Genomic DNA, 11,870 nt, shown 5'->3' with positions numbered 1-11,870 from the left:
ACACTAGAGGATGACCTCCAATCTGTAGTGGAATGGGGATATAAATGGATGGTCACATTCAATGCTGCCAAGACTAAACTGGTTTCCTTCAATAATTACAAGAAACCTTCTCTGCCACCAATAACAATGGCCAGTGACTCCCTGTCTGAGAGTACATCTTTCAAACTGCTTGGCCTAACGTTCACAGGAAACATGAGTTGGAACAATCATATTGAAAACATTGCCAGGGCTGCTGCGAAAAAGGTAGGCTCTCTCTACCGTGCTAGAAAACTACTGACACCTGAAAGTATCCTGTACCTCTATAAGGCCACCATTCGCCCATGTATGGAGTATTGTTGTCACATTTGGGCTGGTGCATCTGCTACTAGTCTCTCGCTCCTAGACAAGGTTCAAAAAAGAGTCGCCAATCTGATAGGCCCTGAACTGGTATCTAAGCTTCAGCCTCTGTCCCATCGACGAAACATTGCATCCCTCTGCCTGTTCTACAAGTATTTTAATGGTGAATGCTCTGACGAACTGCAGACACTTGTGCCCCCACACCCTCGACAAACCCGACAGGCAGCTAAATCCCACCCCCGCACAGTAAAGATCCCTAGATGTAAAAGATCTTTCTACTCCAGTAGTTTCTTCCCCAGAACCGCTAGACTCTGGAATTCCATTCCAAGTTCCTGCTTCCCTAACTGTACTGACATGCAGAAGTTCAAGTGCAACGTGAACCGACATCTTGCTGCCCAAATCCCAACATAGTGCCCCAGTAGTTGCTGCCCCTGATAGTAGACCCCTACACCAAAGTGGCAATGCGCCTTGCTTGGGGTGAAAATGAAATTAAAAAAAAAAAAAAATGGTTTTACTTGTTAAATATTATTACATGAGAAATTATTTTGAGTTAAAATCGATTTACTAATGTAATTATGAGTTAAAATCGATTTACAGATGTACCTGGCATTGCCTGGTATTAAACATAACGTTAAATTCCTTTTAAAAAAAAATGAAAAAAAAAAAAAATAGAAAGAAACTGAGACATGCATGCGAGCGAGTAAAATGTTTTTTTAAACAGTTCACTTTTGTAAGTAAAAAAAAAAATACTTGAGCTAAGATCACAATCAAAACCTAAAGATAGTGAGTCAAGTATAATAACCATTAGGTCATCTTGCCATGATGTTTAAAAAGTGTTTTCAAGCCTACTTATTCTCAACATAAGGAAGCTGTCATGTGAATGATTTGCACATGCGCAGTTGTGAAACAGGTGACAAACATAAAAATCTGATGACTTCCCCCAGTACAAATTTTTCCATTTTGACCCCTTTTTTCGTATGAAAATCGATTAAAATTTTTTCACATGTCTGAATACTTTATATACCAAATTTCAAGTCTGTAGATAAAAATTGGTTGAGTATATAAGTTGACAGTTGTCCTCACATGCTCACATTCTTATTTTTATAGATATATAGATTATGCATCTAAATTTGAGAAATACATATGTAAACATCAGGCAAAAAATAACAAATCATCTAATATGGCCATCTCATTTGAGCTGATGATTTGTTAATCTAAAATGTTTACACATTTAAAGTGTGTATTTCTGAAGTTTACATCTGTAATAGTAAATAGATTTTAACTTGAAATGATTTCTCATGTAATAATATATAACAAAAAGAAAACATTTTTAATGCCTACATAGTATTTTTTTTCTCGCAATCAACTAATGCCATAATTTATTGACATCACCCTGTTACAATGCTTGAAACTAATCAGAGTTTGATTATTTAAGAGGATGGCTTAACAAGAATTTGTTTACATTTGTCTTGAAAACGGTTATGTTGTTGTCAGCTGAGAAATAGCCCGCAGTTCTGTGTTCCACATACGGGCAGTTCTATGAAAGAAACCTTGTTCATGGAAGTTTTGTTTAGTTTTAAGTACACCAAGGGAGAAAGGAAAAGTATTTACAATAGCTGTAGCTAGACGAGTTATTGTTTTAAGTGTGAGTATTCTAATTACAGAACTATTACTTTTTATATTAGAAAATAATTTCAATTTTTAATTTTATGTAAAAATTTACCCATGGTTTTCATAAAATGATTAAAATCTTTTTAACTTTAAACAAGGAATGTTATGGAAACTTTAATTTTAAATGATAAAAAACAAAAATGAAAATGAATACTTATGAAGGAAAATTTAAGCAACCTTTGCTAGATATTATCATGGCTAGAATGGAAATTTGAACCTTCTCTAAAAATCCAGTCTTTTGCAGCGATTCATTAAGTAGGACTCTGTCATTGGGAGCACGAGAATCTAAAATAAAATAAAATAAAAATTGACCCAGACAATAATAAAAAACCTACATTTTTTATAAGTGTTAAATATGCAATTATGAAACATGTGAAGTCATAGCAACGATTATCTCCCTTGAAAATAATGTTTCAATATTATTATTTTTTATTTGATTTATTTATTTAATAATGAGATTTATATTTGATCTTATAATTTCTCCAATGCAACATTTTTACAGATTATATATTAATTTTTATTTTTTAGATGGTTTAATTGTCATTTTCATGAGACGTGAAAAATTTGTTTCTGTACTAAGTTACTTCACTTGAATGAGTCATTGTCCGCTAGAGGGAGCTGCGCATCAACAACAACAAACAACAAATTTTGCTGTTACTTACCTCGTTATTGTTTTTCTCATCTGAATTTTTTCCCGATTATTATTAATCAAAACCTTTTAAATTTTCAACCTGAGTTGAAGCGACATGTTTATTTACATACAGACTGAAGAATAATTTGTTTATTGGGATTTTAAAAAACGCAGGAAAGAAAAACTTATAAGGCATAATAAAACCCCCGCATCGCATCGCTGACGCTACGGCGCTAACGCTACGACGCTATGCTACTTGAATGGTGTCGACTTTTTATAAACTGGGGTCAAGACACTATCCGATGGAAATATCTTCAGTTGAAATATACGATTTCCAAAATCCTTATTTCGGTCAGCATCTTCATCGCCCTTCTATGGATGTCTCTATTTGTCTACGGCATGTTTTATTACATGTATATGCCAAGCATCTCTCACCAGTGGAACTGCAACTTCCTCTTCGATGTTTGCGAAGACGGAGTCGGGGTTTGCTCTTTCCCCACCGCGCACGTGGATTTGGCAGACGAGGAAGAGAACCTGGTCCTTACCTCGGGACAGGCCTACAAGATCTTACTCGATCTCGAACTACCGGAGTCACCCGAGAACCGAGCCACCGGTATGTTCGTGATATCGGCCGAGTTTTTTAATTCCAGCGGGGAGGTTGTCAGGAAATCGTCCAAGACAACCATGTTACGCTACCGTTCCAGTCTGCTACGGAGTCTGACCACTTTGGTCTACTCCCCTTTTATGATAACGGGGGCACGGGAGCAGAAGCAGGTGTTACATATCGAGATGTTCTCGAAGTATGTGGAGAATTCGTACAACCCGGCTTTTAATGCTGTCCTGCAGATGCGGACCCGGAGTTTACAGTTATATTCCGCATCGCTTAAAATCTACGCCCATTTCACGGGTCTACGTTATCTGATGTTCCATTGGCCGGCCACCTGTGCCGTGTTAGGCACGGGCATCATCCTTTCTTCTCTGATGTTCCTCGCTATGTTGTCCTGGTATAATTACTTCCATAACGGCTATGTCGTTGTCCAACCAAGCAGCCACCGACTCCTCATGGAAGAGAGACGGAGACAGATCCAAGCTCGCCTCCTTCGAGAGGGCCACTCGGCCGACGAAGTCTTATCGGCCACGACAGAAACGGAAATCTTAATTGATCCCCCGCAACAACAAACGGCGAATCCGAACGCGTCGTCCGATTTGAACCCAGAATTGAAACAACAGCCAGAAGGGGAAGAAGGAGTCCACGTCGTCGAATCTTTATCTTCTGCCACGGAGCATTCACGTCGTCCGGATATCTCTACAATGTCTATTCTGAACGTCACTTCGACAAACAACGAAGAAGAAAGACACTCAGCAGCACATGTTGTTAGCAATAATTCGCCTTGTGATGATGAAAGTCCTGATGTTTTGGAATTAATGAGTACAGAGGGTTCATCAATTCGGTCCTCGAATATTACGCTTTTGTCATCGGATGATATTGATTTAGAACTGAGACATCGACATTTTTCCGCACATCAGAACAACGAAAGCTGATTTTCTTTTTCTTTTCAAAGCAACGCTTTTTTCTTCGAATTCCATGAAAATGCTTCTTGGCTTAACGAAACCCAAGCTGAAATACGTGAATACGATTCTAATTTTATGTTCGAAATTTAATATTTAAACTTGTAGTGAACATAGACAAGTTTTTTTTTTTTTCAAAGTTTTTTTTTTTTTAATCGTAAATAGTAGTTTATCAACGGCCATTGTTTCTTTGTAAAAAATAGAAACGATTAACGACTAAAACTCGTTGGTTAATTCCTATTTCAGTCACCCAAATTGAACTGGATATTTCTGCATTATTTTGGTTTTATTTGTAAACAACTTATCTGTACCTTATATGAACCAACATCTAGCTGCCGGCCCTGCCCTAATCCCTACATAGTACCCCAGTAGATGTTTCCCCTGATAGTAGCCGGTAGCCCCCTACACCAAAGTGGCAATGTGCCTTGTTTGGGGTGAAAATGTAATAAAAAAAAAAATAAATAAATAAAAAGTATATATATATATATGGCGATTAAGCTACACTGAATATTCCGCGTTTCATCCACTATAGGACTCTTCAGGCTTATCATTAAAAACAAACCATAAATTTCATCGTATATTATGAAACGTTGCTTATTCAGATTGGCAGTTATGATAGCAATTAAAAGTAAAGAAAATACGGAAAATTCTGTATGAGTCGTTACGGAACGAAAAATTCATATTCCAAAAATTACGTAAATCGATCAAATATTTTTTTAAACTAAGAAAATAAAAATTGGAGTTTTAGCGCCTTTACTAGTAAGGCTGATTGTTAACCTCGACACTTCGATTTGAGTTATTTCCCTTTATTTATTTCATCGCATTCTATCATGGCCGACGAAAACACTACGACTCGCTTAGTCGTAAAAAAAAAAAAGATGATCTTCGTTCTCTAACAAGTACAGACTTGTTTGTATTTTCTTTAGCCGCTATAATTGCTAATTTGAATACCCCCCCCCCCAATATAGTCACCCTCTTTATAAAGAAGTTAAGATGCTAGCAATGAAAGAACGATAACTGAAGTTCATAAGTAGCAAAGTAAACTCTTATCGTTCAAAAGATGTTAACGTGTTACTCGACTTTATAAAGATGGCGACTATACTTTTCGACGTTTACGATGAAACTTGGTATAAACAAGTGTTATTATTTTTATTTAATTTTAAAATAATCTAAAATATGGTTGAAACAAAAATAAGTTACTTTGAAGTAACGCTAAAACTTATTTCATTCTAAATAATTTGGTTGACTGAAATAGGAATTAAGCCAAGTTTTAGCCGAATCGAGTTATCGTCCTTGGCCGTTTTATTTTTCTGTAATGATAAAGGTACTTGTTTACATTGGTGATCTTTGAAACCAACGCATTTTAGGCGAAAACATTATTACGTACTTACATTACATGACATATAGAAATTAATATTAAGAAATAAAAAATATGATCCAGTAACAAAAATAATTACAAGTAAAAATAGAATTTATCGATTTTTATTGTATGTTATTGTTTTAATATGGAAAAGCTGTGCGACTAATTCAGTATGGCAGACTTATCTCTCTTGATTTAATTAAATTAAGAGTACACCAATTTTTAAACGAACACATTTCAGAACGTGATTGTGAATGACTTTTTTTGTTGTTAAAAACACATCTAACATGTTTATTGAATCATTTTTCGTAATTTTTGGAATTTATGCTAATTTCGATATGACATGTAAGTACATAATGTTTTCACAGGAAATGCGTTGCTTTAAAAGATCAATATAAACGAGCATCTTACTAAGAATTGTAATTTGAGATTTGGCTTTTGTCTTAAGTCAAAAAGCGCATTTTCACTTGTGTGTTTTTTTTTTTTTTTTTTTTTTTTTTTTGTAAAAACTTGGTTTAATTTAAAGTTAAAAACAAAATGAAAAAGCACCTACATTTTTTCTCCCTATCTTCAAAACGCAAAGTTAATTTCATTTCAACTTTGTATCTTGATTATCTGTTTTTGTTCATCGTTTTCGTATCAAGCTTTAAATATTTGGACACTTGTGCAATCGCTGAAAAATATGTTAAAAATTAAAAAAAAAATATTTATTTAAAAATGCAGACTTTTCACAAATTTAATTGTAAATAAATTATTTTCGACAAAATTTATTTTCAAGAAAAACGATTTAAGTTGGGTATTCTGAAAAATTAAATTTTTATATGCCTATTGTGGTTATCTTCGAGTTTCGTCACCCCGTGTTTACAAAGGTTTTGCGCGGAGCTGTCATCTTCAAAATGAAACGAGTTTTTTCATATTTTCTTTTTTTAAAATTGTACTTTTAAAAAAACAAAAAAAATATGGATAACCCAATTTTGTGTACTTATGCACTTATGTTACCGTGCTAAAATAATAGCGTTATTATTTTGAAAGCTATTCTTGACATGGGGGAGGGTGTTCTGTACTTTCACCTAACAATTTAATAAAAAAAGATATCATAAAACTTGAATCTAACTTGAAAATACTATCTTGAAAAAATAGCACAGTACCAAGTACATAAGCACCTTTTTTTTTTCATTTACTTATTAAAAAAATACAATTTAAAAAAAAAAAACAATGAAAAAACTCGTTTAATTTTGTAAAACCCGTGTAAACACTGGGTGACGAAACTTGAAGATAAATCATATTGTTAAATAAAAAAGTAATGACATTTTTATTAATTGGTTTTGAAAATTTCTTTAAAAATTTATAACAGAGCTAATATCATTTTTTATTAATACTTATCAAGTTTATGACCCAATCTCCAACAACTTCCGGCTGCTTACGTAACCTGACGAAAGATGCCGAAGTGAAGACTACTAGATGATTAATTGAAAACGTGGGATCCTCTTTTCCCCATATTAAGAATAGTTTTCTATTTAGAAAGCCATTCTTAACATGGGAAGGAGGCATTACATGTTGACATAGCATGTTGAAAGTCATCTTCAATTAAAATTTTCTTTTTCTTGATTAATTTCATGCTTTCATTAAAACTTGCCTTCTGACAGCTGATTGGATAATCACTTCAGCATTTTTTTTGACCAGTTCCGTAAGCTACCAGAAAATGCTGATACAAAGTTGCCAGAGATTGGATCGTAAGCTGGATAAGTACCATTTTATTTTTCAACCTTTTTATATATATTATAGATTACATTCTACTTTGAGGGTGGCTACGATTATATGTAAACAGCCTGTAAAAACTGGGTCATAAAAATAAATAAAGCAATGAAAAATATGTTTAAAAAGGAGATCAGTTTAGTATATAACTTTAAATTTAGCTTTAAAGGAAGGCATGTCATATTTTTTGGGGGGGTTATTGCCACTTCGACTTAGGGTTAGTAATAGAGTTAAGAGCATGTCATTTTTTTTTTTTTTTTCAGGCTGTTTACATGTGTAGGGATTTATGAATAAAAATAATCAAATTTTCAACCGGATGTTGACTCGTCGGTTCTTATATACAAAGTGTACAAAAGCATCTCTGTGCATCGGCTCCATAAATCCTTCCAGTCAGAAAAAGAAAAATGGTTAAAAATTAATCTGACCAATGGCGGCGTGTGCGCTGATGTACAGAGACGTTTTTGTACACTTTGTTAAGTAACAGTCGGCAAGAACTTTCCAGTCTGCCATTACTTAGAAAACATATTTCTTAGAAATGTTGTCATCTGTTAGAAATTAGTCATATAGTTATATGGCCTTAAAACGGTATCCGGTTAAAAACTGCTAGCACAGGAATCGGTAATTATTTTATGTTAAATTTATATGTGAAATACATCCCTCCACTCTAAATTCTAAAATAATTCTTTTGTTTTTTAAAAATTTACTGCGAAGTTTTACAAAGTGTTTACGTGTAATCGCCTAAAAATGTAGAATCTCATTGTTATTTTATGATGAATTAGCATACAATGTACAAATTTCCCGATTAGGGTCCAAATTTATGTTAAAAAGAAAAGAAAGCTAATTTTAAACTTTCACATTTGTTAGTAGAAAATCCATATTGTTTTTGACAATTCTATCAAGCTTTCAAAAACCTATCATTCAGTACCAGAGATCTTTCTGAACCCTGCCCCGTCTTTTTACATAAATATAGTTAAACAGATGAACATAGTTTCCTCTATGAATACAGATGTAGACTAAATTATTTTTATAATTGTTTAGCAATATTTTGTAGTTCATATATTTTTTTTGCTTTAATAAACCAACTTATCCTTTATCTGCTCCCTCTCATGAATACAACTCTGCGATGCTTGTGCAAATAATAAATTTTTCTTTTATGTGACAAGACATAAATTTGAAAAATTACAAATGATTTCCCTTCTATAAAAAAATTGGAGATCTATTCTGGAAACAATTATCCAGAATAGAAATCCAATTTGCAATTGTTATTTAAAAAATTTTTTTTATTGCATTTTCACCCTAAACACAGTGTCACCTTGATGTAAGGCATCATTATCTGAGACATAATTTGCAGGAATACTATGTAGGGAGTTGAGCAGCAAGATGTCTGTTTATATTACACATGAACTTTTGCATGTTGATACAGTCAGGGAAGCAGGAACCTGGAAAGGAATTTTAAAGTCTAGCAGTTCGAGGGAAGAAACTATTAGAGTAGGTTTTCTGGGAATCTTTACTGTACAGGGGTGGGATTTTGCTGCTTGTTGGGTTTGTCGAGGGTATTTACGTTGAGAGGATACAAGGGTTTGTAGTTCATCGGAGTACCTACCATTAAAATACTTGTAAAACAGGCAGAGGGATGCCTTAACGGAATGGAGAGATCTTTGTTTGACAGCATTTAATGTTAATAATATAGAATTATTACTTTTAGCGATTCTTTGCTATAATAGTAAAATTCGAAAATCAAAATATTGAATTTCAAGTAAGATCAATTACTTGTCATGTCACAGTAATGAACATATCACAAAAATTATGAAAAATAAGATAGAAAAGTAATTATTAATGAAACGCTTTTTTACTAAAAATTGAGTTTTGCTAAATTAACCTAAGATTTTCAGTTTTCAGGAAATAATTACCTCCCTTGTTTCAATACAAACTCTATCTTTATTTATTTTTTTGTTTTTTGCAAAACTCATTTTTTGCTAATTGTCTTTGAAAACTATTTTAATTTTTAATCAATTTTATACTTTTTCATAATTTTTGGATATGTTCATAACTGCGACATGACAATTAAGTAAATACCATTGATTTTACTTGAAATTCAATATTTTAAATTTTGCTATTATAACAAAGAAGCATCTTTTTTTATTTAAAAAATATAGATATTAGATGTAGAGCCTTAAGAAATAAACATCTGATTATGTTTTTATCATTTATTTGAACTTGTCTTCAAATTTAGTTTCAATCGTTGAAAATTATGTTCATTCTTTTATATCTTAAAAAAAATGGATACTTTTGTATAGGAGATGACTTATATCAACCCAAATGTTTCTAATTGTGATTTATAGAATAGATTGGAAATGGCTGTGCATTTGGCAAACAGTCAGTTATTGCAAACAGTAAATGAAACAACATTTTCATTTTTTTTGATTCTGACTTGAGATGAGGATCAATTATCTCTCCCACACCAATATGTTGACACACCGGTTCTCATTAGATCACTCAAGTTAAGCAATGTTGAGCCTGGTCAGTACCAGATGGGTGACTATTTGGAAATACAAGGTGCTGTATATAGGAGAACATTGACACCTCCCTGCAAAAACCTAACATTGTCATCTCCCCTAACCGGGATATACATGCAACTAGGAATCGGTTGGGAATTTGATATTCCCTTGACACTTTCTCCTTGTGAGGGAGCTGGTTCAACCTGACTAGGGTAAATGTTGGCCCCGACCACTCCATGTTAAGAATAGGTTTAATTATTATCTTCAAGTTATTATGTGAATCAACATTTCTTTATTTTGAGGAAGGTTTTTTTTTTTTTCAACTAAATTTATTTGTGACACAGATTGTTTTTTTAACCCCAACTTAATCGTTAGTGACTGATTAAGTTTTTTTTGTTTTTTTTATTCCATTTTCACCCCAAACAAGGCACAGTGCCACTTTGAAGGGGGGTACTATCTGGACATAAGTTGCAGGGATACTATGTAGGGAGTTGAGCAGCGAGATATCTGTTCAGATTACACTTGAACTTCTGAATGTTAGTACAGTTAGGAAAGCAGGAACTCGGAAGGGAGTTCCAAAATCTAGCAGTTCTGAGGAAGAAACTATTAAGAGTAGAAGGCTTTCTTACATCTAGGGATCTCTACTGTGTAGGGGTGGGATTTTGCTGCTTGTCGGTGTTGTATTTATATGCTTTAGTATCATCTGTCTAATTTTTTTTCTTTTTACAGCTTTTAAATCATAAACTGTTTTGGCCATCTTTGGTTTATTATATAAATTGTAATCAGAAAAATTCAAGTCAGTATGAGTCCGCTTCAATAGAAGCACTAAAAAGGATAATTAATCGATCTCTGTGTAAAACATGTTAAAATAAGTTTTTGTCTAACCCATAAAAATAACCAATTAATTTTATACAGCATCAATTTATTAAAACGGTTTTGAATTAACTCCTAAGTCAAATAATTTTATTTTCTTGAAAATAATTTATATTGAAAATAATCTTGCTAAAACTATTTTAATCACCCAAAATTATTAAGAGAGAAATCGATATTTCAGCATTATTCTCAAGTATAATTTTATCATTTTGGGGCTGAATTTTTTTTTGTTCCCTGTCCAATGAAATTATGGACTTAAACATGGTTTAAATAAAATTAGTTGTTTAAGAAAAATGCAGAGACCCATTTCATTCTAAAATGATTTTGGTGACTAAAATAGAATTTAACCAATAATCTTTGCAAACTTAATTCTGTATTTTGCATATGTGTGTGTATGCCTTATCTGCTTATCAAAATAATCCCGGTTTTTATACTAACAAAATTTAAGGACCAACAAAACAAATATTGAAAATTATCTGACAATCCTACAACTACTAAAAAAAAAACATTTTATTATTATTTTTTTTTTAAATAGTGCAATTGAAAAGTGCTTTATTTTATTTTTTATTTTTTGAATAGTCAAATTTTGTGCATCAATCCTTACTCTTATTCTCAATGAAGAAAAAAGTTTTCCTTTCATTTTAATTTAAAATTTTGATATATCACATTGTTGTGTGTTTCAGCTATGTTGCTACGATTTTAATATTTGAGTCAATGTTTTTGTTTTTTTTTCAAACTTCAGACATAAAACAGTCTGGTTTTGCTTGTGTCAGTAGGCTATCATCCTAGGCATTATCTCTGCCTTTGCGAAAGGAGTGATTGTTTGTTGTTACAATTTTAATATTTGTGTGGCTGTGAGCATTTTTTTTTTTTTTTTTTTGCAGACTTATTTTCAAAACTTCAGGCTCAACACAAGGTCTGGTTCTGCTCGGTGTTAGGAGGCTATCAGTCCAGGCATTACCTCTGCTTTCAGGAAGGGAGTGGTGTTTTTTTCCTTAATTGTCTAAAGTGCCCCTACTAGTGAATCTTTAAAGATATGATCCGGATTATTTTCTATGACTTCCAGAGTTTTTTTAGAGCACTGTAAATTCCTCGTTATAAACTGATATCATATCTAACTTTGCTGCAAAGGAAAGGGCAGGTAAATATGTTTCATTTGCAGGGATTCTTAATTTTA

The 11,870-nt window shown here is 32.8% G+C and overlaps 1 protein-coding gene across 1 annotated transcript; it reads left to right on the top strand.

Moving 5' to 3' along the window:
* The first annotated feature begins 2,495 nt into the window (after positions 1 to 2,495).
* On the top strand, positions 2,496 to 7,438 carry LOC145286317 (seipin-like). Its single transcript, XM_080135231.1, has one exon. The coding sequence runs from the start codon at positions 2,888 to 2,890 to the stop codon at positions 4,178 to 4,180; it is 1,293 nt and encodes a 430-aa protein (XP_079991357.1). The 5' UTR covers positions 2,496 to 2,887; the 3' UTR covers positions 4,181 to 7,438.
* The last annotated feature ends 4,432 nt before the right edge of the window (positions 7,439 to 11,870 follow it).

This window comes from Euprymna scolopes, chromosome 10 (genome assembly GCF_053919585.1).
Source record: "Euprymna scolopes isolate OS-2025 chromosome 10, ASM5391958v1, whole genome shotgun sequence".
Lineage (NCBI taxonomy): Eukaryota > Metazoa > Mollusca > Cephalopoda > Sepiida > Sepiolidae > Euprymna > Euprymna scolopes.
This window is presented reverse-complemented; position numbering and strand designations above follow the sequence as displayed.

What these genes read in the sequence shown, in the direction of transcription:
- LOC145286317 (XM_080135231.1), top strand. Translation starts at nt 2,888, where the DNA reads ATGCTACTTGAATGGTGTCGACTTTTTATAAACTGGGGTCAAGACACT.